This window comes from Phalacrocorax carbo, chromosome 5, assembly GCF_963921805.1.
Source record: "Phalacrocorax carbo chromosome 5, bPhaCar2.1, whole genome shotgun sequence".
In the NCBI taxonomy this organism is placed as follows: Eukaryota; Metazoa; Chordata; class Aves; order Suliformes; family Phalacrocoracidae; genus Phalacrocorax; species Phalacrocorax carbo.
In genome coordinates, this window is record NC_087517.1 from 65638154 (window position 1) to 65655097 (window position 16944).

Here is a 16944-nt window from a genome sequence, read left to right on the forward strand (position 1 = left end):
ACTTAATGCTCAACAGCTAAGTGTCTTGGAATCCATAATTATTTCTCAAAATCCGAATCCTACATCGATGATAAAGCTGGGTCATTCCAAATTCCCACAAGTTGAGGATTTAAATTCATAGATTCATAGACTTATATTTCTGGCAAATATGAGTAACTACGCTTTGAAATACTAACAGCCAAGACATGACATAATTATGATGTAGATATTAAATCTGCCAAGCCAGGCAGGTATGTGGTCCTGTTCCCAGTTATACTTGTTATATTTAACACAAAGGATAACATCTCATTTTACATTGTTTAAGAAGAATTGGTCCTGCTGATTGTTCTTTGGAATAATTGATTAACCAGAGAAGCAAGGTACTTGGCAAGTAAGGAAAGGGGAAAATAAAGCAGAGAAGAATCAGCATCGTGACCAGGGCTAGCAAAGACTAGCCAACCGAGCTATCATCACCCACGCTGCAGCGAAGGCATCCATCCCAGAGGAGATACTGATACCATGGCTTAACCAGGTAAGAGAATCAGCAAACACTTGTGTACTTTAGAGATCCTGAAGCAAAGCTCAACAGATGAAACTGAATTGGTCTCACTGTCCAAATACTTCACAAACTTCTGTTGGGACTTCAAGGTGGCTGAATCACCTCTGCTGCAGCCTGAGAGTGGAAGAGTTATACAGCTGCAGATTTGACTAGTGGCTTATTAAAATTAGTAGGTACTAATACAGTTTTTAGACTGATATTTGTAAAATAAGACCACCTGTTCCTGAGCTTATTAAAAAAAAAAAAAGTATATTTCTTTAAAAGAAATCCAAATTAGATCTGGAAACATAGACTCTAGAGCGTCACTAACAATAACAGAGGAAAAACCCCAAAAGTTAGGGCAAAGTTACATTTTAATTTCCTTCCTTTTAACATTTGCAGAACTACTTCTAGTTACATGAGAAAGACCAGAACGACTAAAGGAAAATCAAATATTCTCCAAAGGAAAAAGTGTGGGCTGTTTAATGATTAAAATAATTAACTTAGAATTACTGATTCCTAAATCATTCATTAAGCTTAAACCAACACAACAATTGGGTTATTTTAGAACAATTTTAAAGAGCACATAGCAACCCTGCAATCTGTAGTAGACAAAGTGCTACCCAGCTGACTGTTTTCTACACTGTACTTGCTCTGTGCAGAGGATGTAAGTCGTAGTAAGCAGTGTAATGCAAATAATATTCCTATGGACTGCACATACACACTTGCCTCTTTCAAATGTAAATAAATTGGGACTTTACCCAAATGATGAAAACAAGAGTCGGCAACAGTCACTAGGAATCTGCATCAATTAAGAGAAAAATATTTACAATGTGTTTTCCACCTAAGCAAGCATTTTGGTCAAACGCAATGCCATAATACTGCTTCTGATTTAGCTGTGCATATTTAGCAATCAAACTAGATCTGCTTTTGCTTGTTGCAACAATAGGAAGTTCAAGAAATTTTATTTTTTCTCTTTTTGCAGCCACAGAAAAACAGCCACCCTGTGACCCAGAAAAGGATGCAATTAACTACAATCATATGAGCCAGTTCAGTGAGCCAATTCTTGTGTGTTGTTGAAATGATGCTTAAAGGAGCAGCAAGAAGCTTAACAAAAAATAAAACCTGATTCTGTGGAATGTACCAAGGAGGCACACTTTACAGGCAGGGGGACCTTGCAGAAGTAGTTCATGAAGAGTGTTGAATCACTACATCCTTATATCTACCTCAGCAGTTCTAGGTTTGACTGGTTCTTTGATATGTCATATTTACATTTTTGCTAAAAATAATGTGCTCTTCACAATGAATTTCCATGTCACATTTTATCTTCTTGTAAAATTAAAATAAGGTGACAGCATTGTAAAAAAGACAAAAAAATGGATTTCATAATAAGAATTAATTGCTGCCCCAACAGAGATCTTAGTGAATCCCCACCCTGATTCAACAAGACAGACATCAACTATAGGAAGGAAGCATTGGTAAATAGCAGGTTACATGTTTTACCCAAAATTAACCAGCATCCATTGAACAGCTACAGGATATCAATTTCATGCCTGGGTGCTCCTATTTCCTTGATCTAGTTTGGTCCATTTTTTGGCAAACTCTCAGGTTCCAGATCTTCACTTCTTTTCTCCTAAGACTTGGAGTTCATCAGCATAAAATCTACAGTTTAAATGCCAAGCGCCTAGCATCGGCCAAGCCAAATACACAAAGCTCATGGTTGTAACACTCAAATGCACAGCAAGAAAAGATTTTCTAAAAGCACCAGTTATGCTGTTGGGAATTCAGGGAGAAAAGAAAAGTCCATTAAATTTAATCTGCCTACAGACTCTATGCAGCAGAAGAAAAAAAAAAAAAAGTTATATTTACAGCACAGCAAGCATTTGATTTAATACAGACAATACATGGGAATTAGCTCAGAAACTTAATCGGGTTCATCTGGCCTCTGTGATTACCGAAGCAGCACAGCAGCATACAAGCAGAGAGGCTGGATGACCATCCGTCTACTGCTCATTCATTTAGGCCAAGCTGAAGCTAGCCATCAAGTGAGGCATCACCCCATGTCTCCTGGGAATTTTATTTTACACAACTCTTTTTCTGTCTCTAATATCCAATAATTCTTGCTGTCCATCAGCTCAAATGGAAAGCTATTTCTTATCAGAAATCAACAAAGTGGAAATTAAGGAAAGATAATCGTACCACCTGCATTTATCCCAAAAGGAAAACATCCTTTTTTATCACAATTTTTTCTACAGTCTCACATGTTACAAAATACAGCCTTTAAAACACAAGTACACAGCCAAAAAGAACACGTATCCAAACAGAAGGAAGTTGTTGGTGTCTATTCTATTTCTTACAAAGACACTTTATTTTTTGGCTTTTTATTATATCGGGGGATTTTTCTACATAGGAAACCCTCCCAAACCCCTTTTCATGTCCCCCAGTGGCACAGCACCCATACAGCTGAAGTGTACCATGCCCACTGGTGCACAGCACAGCACATCCCATGGTCTTCCACCAGAAAGTTATTTTACTGGGCAAGTAGAACTCTGTCCTGGTAGCCTGCCTCTCAGTATGGACCCTGGCATAAAATCCTTCACATTTACAGGCACTTATTCTTGCAGAATACCAGCCGTCCGTTGCCAAAATTAAGGATGGCAGGCAGATACCATTTCAAAAAAGACTGAAGGGATGCATTTCCATAGATTAGTACTTGAGACAATGGTTGAGTCTGATTTGGAAAACACGGATCTTCTAGCTCGGTGCTATGCCAAAGTACTTTGAATTTAAGATCAAAATATCTCCTTCAGTAAGCGAGCAACACTCCACTGAAATCAACTGAAAAATTATCTTACATAAGGACTAAAAAATCTGCCACAAACAGAATAATTTAAGAGCTACATGGAAAGATCTAAAGTTCTGATATAAGAAATAAGATCTGTGGATCAATACTAGAAAGAGAAAATTTTCCTGGGCACATCCAGAGAAACTGAGCCGTTACAGTTTTCAGTGAATCAACGGCATTTTCATACCTTTAAGCTATTTTTTAACATCACATTATGTTCTCGTACACGCATAAATATGTATTGAATCTATATGTAAAGAATGTCTTTTTTACTTAAAAGTACACACAAATACACACACATGCACAAACACCCATGCACACGACCAGGAAGTGGACACCTGATACACAGAACTAAATTTATAGTCTTAAATAAAACACATTTTTACATTTGAAAGAAAATAATCACAGTACATTAAAGGACAGCACAGCTTGTGGGTGAACCATAGGAACCTGGCATTTTTACAATTTTTGTTTTATGCCATGCTTAAAGAGAGAAGACTCCAGAACTAATTGCTTAAAATGTTTCTGGATAAGAGAAAACTGGAAGTTTGGGACAAGAATAGCACAATTCCTACATTTAAGACTCAGTATGAGGTTGACTAGACACTGAGGGTGAACTATTTCCTGTCACTAGAGTAATACATAGTGAACTGCTGCAGTGATTTTATAGGAAGAGGCCAGTCAAATTTGAGTGTGTTTCATTCCCACTGCACTGCACAATCAATATTTTCACATTTTTAAGGCAAGCAATTCGCTAGCAAGGCTGAGGCATCCATTAGGAAAAGTGATACATAAGTACTGGAGTAGAACAAACTTTGAACATCCCTCCTAAGACTGCTGAATTATTTTGCAGAGACAAAAATGTCTGCATTTGAAAATATTCCAGGGTTTCAGGCTGAAATAAATGCAAAGTAGAAGAGAATAAATTGTTTTTGCTGCCATGAAAAGCCAGTTTCATGTGATTCTGCTTCTTTTAGAACAACATGGTGGGGTCACATTACAGCCAAACAGCTTGTACAGACAAGGACATGGAGCTGTTGGAGCGGGGCCAGAGGGGGCACAGAAATGCTCCGAGGGCTGGAGCCCCTCTGCTGCGAGGCCGGGCTGGGAGAGCTGGGGCTGTTCAGCCTGGGGAGGAGAAGGCTGCGGGGAGACCTTATTGCAGCCTTTCAGTGCTCAAAGGGGGGCTGTAGGAAAGATGGGGACAGTCTCTTTAGCAAGGCCTGTTGTGACAGGACAAGGGGTGATGGTTTTAAGCTAAAGGAGGGTAGAGTCAGACTGGATATCAGGAAATTTTTTTTTACAGTGAGGGTGGTGAAACACTGGCCCAGGTTGCCCAGAGAGGCGGTCGATGCCCCATCCCTGGAAACGTTCCAGGCCAGGCTGGACGGGGCTCTGAGCAACCTGATCTAGCTGGGGATGTCCCTGCTCACTGCAGGGGGGTTGGGCTGGATGGGCTCTAAAGGTCCCTCCAACCCAAACCGTTCTGTGATTCTGTGACACCTTAACTCAGGTAGTAACATGACCGAAAACCCAGGAATTTTATGTGAGATTTTTCTAGAATAAGTCTAACATGAATATCAATGAAGTATTTTATTACTGTTATCTTCTTATCCTCTTTGAATACCTATACATAATTAGAATTATAATTCCAAATACTGTATTCAGTTTGATCAATTAAGACTAGAGGATGATGAGTCTCAGGAGAGGACTTTATAATAGGCTATCAACCCACAGTCAAAAAATACCTCACCATAAAAAATTTACATTTTCCAGATACACTTCATCTTGACTAAAAATTAGAACAGTCCAGTTTATTTTAAATCTCTAAATAACAAATATTTTTAAAAAATCACTTTCTCTCCCACTGATCTTGGCAAATAAACATCTGTATTACACAGTATGATCCTAAAAAAATGCAAACACTCTAAACCTTCTCCCTTGAAATCAATGGAAGTTTTGTGTGGTGTACCATAATATGATCAATTTGGGGTTTGCGGGTCTTTTTTTCTCTAAATTCTTATTGACTTTCATGGAAATCTAGTGATAAGTACAAGAGCCATGTCCCTGCCAACTAATCTAGTAGTATGAGCTTCATTGCCCCTGGAGAGCTCTTAGGCCAGGACAGGAGCATTCCAGGTGCAACATGACTTTATCAAGCAATGTTTTAAATTAATAAGCCAAGTGCATTTTCATGTCATATATACGTTTATAAATTCTTATGCTATTATGTACCGTGTGGTGTTTTCAGAGGCAAAGAATACTCTGATACTGAATTTGGATGACTCAAATAATCCAAATTTATTTTTGAGCAAAATCCAAGCTCCTCAGGAGTGATCCCTCTTATTTGATCCTAAATGACAAACATCAGTAATTGATAACATTATTTGCAATGACGAAATAAACAGCTTGCCTTCTCTTTTTTTTTTTTTTTTTTAAATGAACCATGGAAATTTGATTATCAAGTGCTCTTTTAGTATTTCATCTAAGGATAAGAATCAATCGTGTCTACTCAAGATTTTGCAGCATCGATTTACATTCTTCTTTTTACCCACATATAACATTGTTACTTCCTTTTAAGTCGTCTTTCCAGCAGGTAATTTTAACATTTTGGTACTAACAACACACTTTTCCACTTGTCTGAATAACATGAATAAATTTGATCAGCACTTTCCTTTTCCTGTTTGGCAAAATTTACGCTAGCTTTTGGGAAAGTTTTACATTAATTATAAAAATTCACCTATGCTTACAGTTCTCTGGAGATTGGCTCTGAGCCACCTTGCCTTTGAGATCTGTAATGTTGGAAAACACTGACCTGGATAACACTAACATTGACAAAACTCTCCGTACAAGTTCAAAGATCAAAGATTTTGATCAGGTTTCATGCTGCCCCTGTTGTGTGGTGAAGCTGCAACAGAGGTCACGGAGAGTTGTGTGTGCAAATGACAGAATCCAGCTCTTTTAAACTTTATTTTTCAAGACAATCTCTCATACTTCATGTTTTGCTGCCTTTTTGAAGTAACATGTAGTGAAGGAACCCCTAGGACTTTTTATTCTTAACCCTTAAGTTTCAAACTTACTGATCATACTTGCATAAAAACAAACTTAAATGGATCATCAGAGAACTCTAGCACCTCCCTTATCCCAAAGGCCTATACAATGTGGTCTTTCAAATGCTTATAGTTTACCTTACACACTACTGTATTACACAGCACCAGTATCCAGGAGCACTGATTACCAGCATCAACTTCCTATGAAAGGAAATGAAGGCAGAGATTGGAAATTACTCTTTCTTTTCTCCATTGATGATATTGTGCTACAAATGACAATTGCAAAAGACTAAGCTTCAGGGCTACAAAGCCTGTTATTGAGACTAGGTGAGTAAGAAACGTAAAGAATTCAGACCCATTTTGGACCTCTGGACTTAATGAAGTAGGATGTCAGAAATAAGAGTTTAATAGTGTCCTAAGCAGCATGGGAAAATTGAGTAAAGACATCAGAATAACTTCAGTAAGATTACAAAAGAACGCCGCTATGATTTTCAATAGTTCAGTTAATTGAAAAGATGACAGACAAAGAATATTGGGCAAAATCCAAGCAGACAGTTTTCTAAACATCGTGGCTAAGTGCGGGTTGAACGGGAGCCCTAGTAGGTATACATTTTATTTTTAATGTTCTTATTCATTAAGGATACATTTTACCTAAACATTCTTATTTAAACATTTAAACTTTCTAGTAGTTAATGGCTGTAAATCAGGTTCTCCTATCCTTGGCTCTAGATTTAAAGAATGAATGAAGAATCCAAAAAACTGTAGTGGTCCCTCTCTCAGAGGGGTCCAGACATAGCAGATCCATTACATTTCCTTAATTGATGCTCTGTTTCTGATTATCACTCAGCAGAACTGAGACACCGCTGGGTCTACAAGGTCAGGAAGACAATACTTTTATAAACAAAAGCTTATTCTAACATTCACTGCAGTTGCTACTGTATCACTATAAATATATCTCATTGACATTTTTGATGCAGTAGGATCTGTTTTCTGTATGATCTCATATACTGCCCCCCAAGAACCATTTTCAACTGACTAAACTGCATTTCCACCCTTTCCTTATCATTTTCAGTATAAAACCTCAAACAATTTTAAGAAAACTGTTTTTTAAAATAGGACTTTTTTTTTTTTTTTACTTCAAAAGAGGGTGTAAATCACTAAAGAAGCAATACTGAATTCAGAGCCCTTCAGCAGAATATGATATCTGCAGCTTCTCCTGTAACCTTTCTGCTCACCTTCACCTTCCCCTGGGCACTGCCCCTGTCTCTGACACCTGTGGATGTTTTCTTCTGAATTGTAGAACCAATGCAGTGCCCCAGAGAGGAACAGGACTTTACCCAGCTTTCTTCTCAGGGGGACTGACTTTTATACTTAGAAAAAAAAAAGTTAAATTTTATCTGCAGAGTATGGACAGCGAAGAGCTACAATGTCCTCCTTTATAGGATAGTACAAGCACACAGTCTCAAAGCCCTAAAATTTCATTTCTGCTTCACTAAAGGAGGTTTCTTGGTGGTTTTTTTTTTTGTTGTTGTTGGTTTTTTCCCCCCACCATAATTCAATGCAATTCAACCGAATTCACCCTGCAGGGCATGAAATCCCCAATAGATCAGGTGAGACTTTAAACTGGTGCGACTTTACCTTTCATTAGTGCAGCTAAGCACAGAGAGATTGGAGAAAATTCTGTTTTGGGATGATTTACTCAACGCTAAAGCTATAACAACAATTTATACATGAATAGAGCAAAAGTATTGTTTACAAGGTAGTTACTTAAAACTGTGCTTCTTAACAAAAAGAACACATAATCCTGAGAGCTATGGTCAAATTAATTTCCCACTCCCCGTTTACTTTGTATTGCCTGTACTACTATACTTCATCTATGTAATTCATGTTTTAAAAAGTTCTGCCACAGCCTAAAGAGCAAAGACATATATTGCTTGGTATAAACCACTAGATGAACTTTTATAAATACATGGGATTGTTGTAAATAAAATCTGTAAAGACATTAATATACCTTAATGTAGGTATACAGAGAGATATTGTAAAACACTTTGCCCAAGGGTGATATGAGGAGCTGGACAGTCATTTCTCATCTAATCAAATGTAATTAAATGGTTTAAATAAGAGAATCTTTTTTTTTTTTTTCATACACACTTCTAAGACTAATGTTAGGCAACTATAGTGTCCATGTGACAAAGCTGAATAAGATTTCATTACCTTTCAGTACAGAATATACACAATTTATTAACTTTTAGGGAACATTCCTGGCTCATTCATCTCAAGGAAATTGCATATAAGTGTACGTCAGCTAGGACACTTCCCTTAACTGAAGATGGCTTTTATAAGTGTACCGGTAGGAAATAAATGACAAGCTAACAAAAGGCACAACACACATCAATGCAGAAAAGACATTCATTTAAGTAATTAATCCATCATGCACATCCAGAGTTGCACCCAAAACAATCAGCTAAGAATGCCAAACCGCAATTGTTAAGACCCATGATTTTGCTGATATAAACAAGGGTTAACACAGAATCCTGCTTTAGCTTCATTTTTAGAGCAGTTTTGGCATCATTTTCCATAATGGATACATGACTGACGTGGTAGAAGCGAGAGGCTCACTCTGTAACATGCTGTCTCCAAAAGTGAAAGTTTTCAAAGTATTTCATACATACTCTATTTTAGGCTACATTTTTGCCAAGTTTCTTAGCTCCACCAAAACCTCTTGGTTTCTTTTTCAATAAGAGAAACTTCTCACAATAAGAGTTTATCTGTTTACAGGTACCATCCTTTATTAGACTACATTAACACAATCCACACGATGTTACAGCTGGAAGTCTGACAGATATTGCAGGAAGCACTTAGAGACCTCTAAAACCAACGGGATTTTGAGACACATAATCCCTATGAGCTGTATCTGGCACCTTTTTCCCTTCACACCAGGGACTATTTTTGTTGTTATCTCTTTTTTTCCAAAGCCTCGAATAGCCTGAAAATTGCCTTTCTGGACACCATCCTCTCCTTGAATGCTACATCACAGCTGCTGCATTCAGTGGAAGGCTGTTGTTGTCTATTCCTATCTCTGAATTGCAAAGTTGAATGGCAGTAGGGCAGGCGCTGAAAGAACAGGGCTAAATAGGGAATTATTTTTAGTCATTCAAGAGCCCAAGACTGCAAAACTCACAATTTGCCAATACAAACTGAGGGTGATATTTGAAAGGACAAAAGTAGCTATGAAAGGATTTCCATTTTCATCAACTGTCTCTATATATCTTTATGCAGATAACACTTTTTAAAAGTACATATAAAATGCAATCAATTATTTAAATATATAGCATACTAAATCTTACAAACAAGATTTTTTAAAAACACACTCTATATTTAAGTGATAGGAGGCAGGACCTAGATAATATATTTCCTCAAAATCACACCATTTAAATTCAGTCAACTCTCTGTCAGAATATGAAGTCCTTATTGACACCTTAAAAATCAATTACTAAAATTCCAGAAAACCTGATATCAGTGGACTTACATTTAGGGAACTGGCAAACATAGTATATAAGTTTAATAGAAAGATGTTGGGTAGGTATAGCTGTTGGTTCCTTTTCCACAAAATAGCTGATGCGCAGAAGGACTGAGCAATGCTCTCAAATCAAATTTCTCTTAAGGCAAGTTTAGTTGCCTGAGCCAAGAATAGAATGCTGGAGCTTCTGATTTCCAGGGCACTCTAGGACCATATTGCTGCTTTAATCACAAGTACTATTCTGTGTTTTGTCCTTAAATAAGTGCAAAACAAACAGTGACCACAACCTTTTCCTACAGCTCTTGGAACATCTTTGTAAGCTGACAACATTAAAAAAATGGAAATATTTCAGGTAATTTGATTAAATTAGAAACAAACAAAAAGCAGATCACTTGGGCAGACTTTTCCAGTATTTATCTAGGTGAATGTGTTTGGATAGCCCAGTAATAAAAGAACGGCAGATACATCACCTGAATGCATGCACTGTAAAGTACTTGCATCAAGTTCTTCCTTGCCTTTTTTTTTTTTTTTTTTTTTCCGATACATATCATTGCTGCCCTTAAATATCTAGGTGTGCAAAACCCTGTGTATTGGGGAGGGGTTCATTTGGGTGGGTACAGGGGGTGGGGAGGAAACAAGCCTTTACCACTTCTCATACAATTTTGAAAACACAGAAGGCCAAATCTTTATTGTATTTTTTTCTACATCTCATTTCCTCTTTGCTGCATATGATATTAAGTCTCTTTCCCGTAGTTATGTCTTTGTTATTACACTCCTTCTGGAAGATTTAATGCTTTTATTCCCACATTGAGTTTGAAACATATGTAGAAAGTACTGGAAGGTTCTGTAGTTCTCTCTAGAGCATCTAGACATTAATTCACTAATTCCCTAGAGAAGAACATGGCTTTTTTCTTCTCCTCAGTAACACACACACACACACACACACCCAGTTTTTTATGTTATGACCTAAAAGAGGTAAGTAACACAAATCAGATGGATCTTTTTGCATAATTCCAGGAACATTCGAATGAAAGTTAAATCTTATGTAATTTGGACATATGAAGGAGGAAGGAGAAGTAGGTGAGCTAGACTAGAACACTCTTCACTGAAGACCTCAGGAAACTGGAAATTCAATTTATTTGATGTGTTCTACTTCCCACCTAAACCAATATCTCTAGTTTAATCATTGCTCTACCTCTAAGAATAATTATCTTTTTTCAATATGCCACCTCTTTTTTTGCCTTTTTGAGAAGCCTCAGTCACGGATGCCCCAAATAACATTTATACAGTACTTCAGAAAATGTTCACTCAGTGACTCACAAAACCCCACCCATCATCTCTGCTGTTTTGTAGTCAAAGAATTTGCCTGAAAATTCAGACACAATCACAACCAGGTGTGGCACAATAGTGGAGATACGTATGAAAACAACTCCTTAAATATTTATGATCTTATCTAGGTCAGTCACTTTGTTTACAATTTTATTTTTATGAGTAAAATTTTATGCTTTTACACTTTTATATAAAAAGTTTATGCTTTATTTTTTTTATACTTTCATAATTTTCCCCTGTGCATTTATCTATTCTGTAAGGATTTGCCAAGATATTAAAAAAGAAATCATAACCTTTTTCATTCTTCATATAGCGTAGAGAAACCAACCAGACTGAAGCTTCATTTAGTGCCAGATATTTGCAATGTGACAGAAATAAGCTAGACAGTAAATGACTGCAGCCACCCCACAGCCCCCAAGGAAAGACATTATTCTGGTTTGTTCTCAAGGGTTTCCTTCGGGGGAGTTCAGGAGGAACTAATGGCAGACTATTTGCAACTGATAACAAAGTGCGATAACAGATACTACTGTGGCTGGACGTCAACACACACATAAACCCAGCACACAGATATTCAATCTCATGAAAGAGTACGATGTATAAATAAGGCAAATAGCAAGAAATTCTGAAAGGAAAGGTCAAATTATGAAAAAACCATACAAATTGCCTAGAAGCTGTTAAAAACTGCTGTGTTAGAAGCCCCTGAAACCGTGAATTGCTATAAAGCTAAGAGGGCTACACAGGGAACAACTCAGAATTTAGAAAAACTTGCTCAAGGGAGAACAGGAAAGTGCATAAAAACAAAAAGTTATACATAAATAGCGAAGTAAGAAGGAATTTGATGGTGTAAGAAGTTGTGGAGGTACCTGATATCAAAAATGGATTTAGAGAAATTAATGGACAGCAGGTTTATAAACATGTACTACAGGGAATAGACAGGGATACATCTAACATCCCAAACCCAGCACCTGCAGCTGCTGTGGGATGTGAGGCAGGCTCACACGCTCTGCCTTAACGGTGTTTGTTATTGCCGTTGTCACAGGGAAGATACTGAGATTGATGGAGTATTGAACATTTCTTACATTCCTGTAACTCAAAAGACGAGAGAAGTCATACTACTGCGCTACACCCAGAGCTCTCCCACCAGATCATGGTGACTCCTGGGGTTTGCCACTGGCCTGAAATTATTTCTGATGTACCTTCACTGATCTCAGGTACCCCAGAATTTCACGTGACCTCCTTTTTTTTTTTTTCTTCTCTAATAGAAATAAAGAAACACAGATGTAAAACGTGTGTGAATTGGTGCATCTGTGGGTATCCAAGTCAACTTATCTATGGTTTGAATTGAAGGAATGTTGAGCATCCTTAATTGCCCATTTATTTTTGGTAGTGATGGAGATGCTTAGTCACTCTGCAGACTGACACACACTAGAAACATAAAACTGCAGGTACACACAATTTGGTGCTTCTCTGAAAGGCCCTATGATAGGCCTCAAACACTTGCAACATCGTACATCCAGTTTACACAGCCAGTGCTTGCAAATTCAGACAGGAGGGTAGCAGGAAATAAAATGTTGCCGAAACAGTCTGTCCTTACATTGAGGAACAAATACTGTTGGTGCCAAAAAGAAAGATTCCTTTCAAAGCAGATTTCCTAAATTGTCCTATAGACACACTGAATATTACAGAAGTCTACTGAACTACCTAAGTAAATCATTAGCAGGCAGGCAGTTTGAACATTGACTAACGTAGTATTTATTTGTGTGTGATGAGAGACAGGATTTTTTACAGCTGGTCAATACGATCAGACTGATATGATTTATTAGAATTAACAGGCTCAACTGCAAAACATGTGGTGATCACGAGTGGGAAAAGAAAGCAAGGCAGTTGCAACTATAGATGGCGACAACTGAGAATGTGGCTTGAATAACACGTACAACTGAAACAGACAACGTTTCCTTTGCAAGTTAAAAAGTAATGTGCACTTTTTTCCAGACTGACCGTATATATACACTCTCATAGACCAAATACATCAAAGCTCACTGTTTAAATCAGTGCTTTAGGTAGATCAAGTTTTCATACACATCAAACTCAGAATAACTTAGAAGAGCAAAAGGTAACAATTGAACAGAACAGATAAAGACAAGAAACCTGGCTGGTAAGAGAACAAGAGATCACCTGAATAAAATAATTTCGAGTGCAAAGGTCTTTGCAAAATGAAGATATGGAAAGGGAAACTATATCCTGATTTAGAACAATTGTTTGGGGAGTAAAAGATAAGGAGAAGAAAATATGATGCTGCTCAAATATTTTAAGTTCTATTCCAAGATAAAATTTCAAAATAAATTCAGTTTAATACTAACAAAAGTTAAATAAAATATGGTTTATGTTTTATTTGGGATTTGGGGATCATTTTGGGATTAATATTCATGACATATAAAGCTTAAGAAAACATTGTATGCATGTGGTTTTTTAAAATTTTATTAAGACTCTCATTTCTGAGATTACATTTCCTTTCATCCTCCTCTTGCTGTTTATTTTTAAAGCAGGTAATAACACGGTGGATAAACTTCCACTGTGTATCAATAATCTATAGAACTGAATTAAGTATTTCTTTCTGAAAAAGCACAACTCGTACGTACAGCAAAAGTTACAGCGGTGTACTATGGACCTATGCACCAGTAGCAAGGAGTCAATAGTTGCATTCCGTAAAATATTATTTCTAAATGCACACCGTCATTTTTGTGTGCTTTTGTGTTTGAATTATTTCACTGGAGCTTTATCTTTCTACTACAACATGTGTTTTAAACATGAAGCCAAATAATAATCTCTTTCAGGGTAAACTCTGAATGGAGATGACAATTAAATGTTTCTCTTACCTCGTTTTGGAGGTCACGGATCATTTTGCTCTTCCTTTCCATTTCAGTCTTCAGAAAGTTAATCTACAAGTTTAAAGAAACATTGAGTGTGAGCTGTTGAGATGTACATTAGCATCAGTTTAACCATTAAATATTTTTTTTACTCTACTTGCATCTTTGAAAAATAAAAAGAAAACCCAAACCACCAATAATACCACCCAAAACGAAGCCAAAAACCCCACCTTACATATGTTTCTAGCAATAAGTTATCTTTGAAAACTTCTGCTTACATACCAATTTGGTATAGGCTGCAGTTAGGTGTTTGGTAAATCTATAAACCTTTACCATGATATTTACTAGAACACTTATAATCAAGAGAAGAAAAATCGCTGTAGGTAAATAGGCTGACTTTGCTTTTGCATCAGTAGATAGTGGTTATTTCCCACAATGAAGTCCCACATGATCTTTAGAGAACTAAGGATTTTTGTAACAATCTCAAATGATTTTATGATCTAAAATTTTTTTAACCCCCTAAGAAAATGGCATCTATCATAGTAGGTTTCTAACACAGTTGTTTGATATGAATGCTATGGTACTGGTCCTAATGAGATAAACCCCTCGATTCTGATCAGACTCACCTGTAGAATAAAGGGTATTATATGCAAGAGCATTCAGGTCTGATCTTTAGTTCCTATTTATTTTAATGACTTGCCTTGGAAAGTAGATATTCCTATCTTAAAACTAAGATTTAATTTAATCAAACACTGTTTAAAAGATTGTTTTTACAAATCAGTCTAAGTTCCTTTCAGGACTGAGCTTTCCTCCCGGTATATGGAACATAATGAGAGAAAGGAGGACATAATCATAACAACTGGGATTAAAAGAACACATCTTTCACTTTGAAGGAAGATGCTCTTGGATACCTTAATTAGCAAAATACTCACCCCTATATCCCCAGTGCCCCATGCCGCATTCTCTCCCCCATTGATACAAAAGCCTACCTCAGTTCATAGGAAACTACAGTTCATCTGACATTGCAGCAGATTTGTTAAGGAAAAACAAAACCTCTGTAAGAAAACAGGTTTAGATTATGGAGGCATTGACCTAGAGATTAATGGTTTGGATGTCACGCAGATAAAAAATGACAATGAATCTGCATGATTTGACAGCTCTTCTTAGAATCACGTCCACACTCAAGTAGACAGATGTCAGTAATTTAAAAACCACTGGACTTGACATCACTTTCATCTGTATCAAAAGAGAAGTCAGAGAACAATATCATCACTTAAGAGAGAAAGGTAGGCGGGGGTCCATGCGACTAGTGCCAACTGACACGTATGAGCGTTACTTCTTTTGCAAACTTCCTAAATTTGTCTGAGTGGTTTAGTTGTAGAAATACCAACTGCACATCCAGCTACCACTGAAGGTGATGTTTTATCAGAAGATGAATATATTTAGCACTTGCCTAGCAATCACGTCCCCAAATAGGGACATGTATATTGTATAATAAATATGAAGATTTTGCACAACAATAAATAAAGGTCACAATCAAGATATGAGAACAGGATTAACTGAAGAAAAAGGTAACTATTCACATGGTGTGTTTTGGGTTTTTGGCTGTTCAAAAGATTTACCAGCTACCATTAAATACTGATAAAAATAATATCCTGACCTTCGTTAAAGAGCGTTCCCTTTCTTAGTTGTAACTCTCAAGAGAATATTAATATTCCTTCAAAACACTTCACTTCTAAATCTAAATATATATGAAATAATTAAAGAGATATGATACTAAAATTATCATCTGTGTGCTCTCTATACATAGTCTGTAAGTATCAGCTTGGATCTTCTAATGGAGAGATATTTAAGACACCACAGAACTGTTAATTTAATCAGCAATCCATGTTAGTAAAACCAGTAATTTTTTTTTAATTACTATTTATGCACACGTGCCTCTGATATCACTGATAAGGACGTCTTAAATAGTGCAAACTTACTGTTTTAGTGTACCTGAATAATTTTTAAAAAATTTAAATCCCTTTTTTAAAACAATACCAGTATTAATTAAAAAGTCATTCTTTTTTGCTTTCATACTATAACACATTTTTAAAGTGCTTCTACTAAATGTCTTACAGCTGAACAGCCACTTAGTCATAAGTACAGCTATAGAGAGCTACATAGGAGGGATTTATATGGCTTGGCTACTGGAGCTAATACAGAGATTATCATTTAAATGCATCTTTGCCTATAATTTCATGCTTTAAGGCAGATTGGTCTGTATCAGACCATTTGCACGATGCTTTTAGACAGTCCCAAGGACAACGCATAATACCGTTTTCCAGAAGACATGTAATAATTCTACTTTCAGTCACCAAATCCCGACAGCATAATAAACAAGAATGGACTTTTATACCCAAATCTAAATTAAAAGGCACAGAAACTGAGAAATTGAAACTAAAACTTTCTCCACCTCTTCTTCCTTTCTACCCACGCTTTGTTCTTGTTTGACATTCACCTCTTTCCAGATCTTGGCTGCCTTTAATGACTATCTAGCTGTAATTATGAAAATACATAAGGAAAATATATTGTTCTAAGGCTGAGCTTTGCAATATTAAGCAAGGACACTGCTTCTGTCTCCTGGAGACAGACATCCAAGGTACTCAGAGCTTTGTGTGTTTCAGAGCTCATTACGTTTATTAAAGGCAACAGCTTCTATCCAGTGGCCTTTATGCACAGCAGTTTGTGACCTTGAAATGTTCAAATTAAATTTCCCCCCATTGAAATACAGAATGCTTTAGCAGATGGCAGTGATCTAATTCTAAGAGTCAGAC

General features: G+C 36.7%; 1 protein-coding gene across 1 annotated transcript in view; it reads right to left on the minus strand.

Moving 5' to 3' along the window:
* Nucleotides 1-16944, minus strand: part of LUZP2 (leucine zipper protein 2) — a 201334-nt gene that overhangs the window by 84179 nt on the left and 100211 nt on the right. The window contains exon 5 of the mRNA XM_064452844.1: nucleotides 14138-14200. Within this exon, the coding sequence (XP_064308914.1) occupies nucleotides 14138-14200 (63 nt within the window). The remainder of the gene's footprint in view (nucleotides 1-14137; nucleotides 14201-16944) is intronic.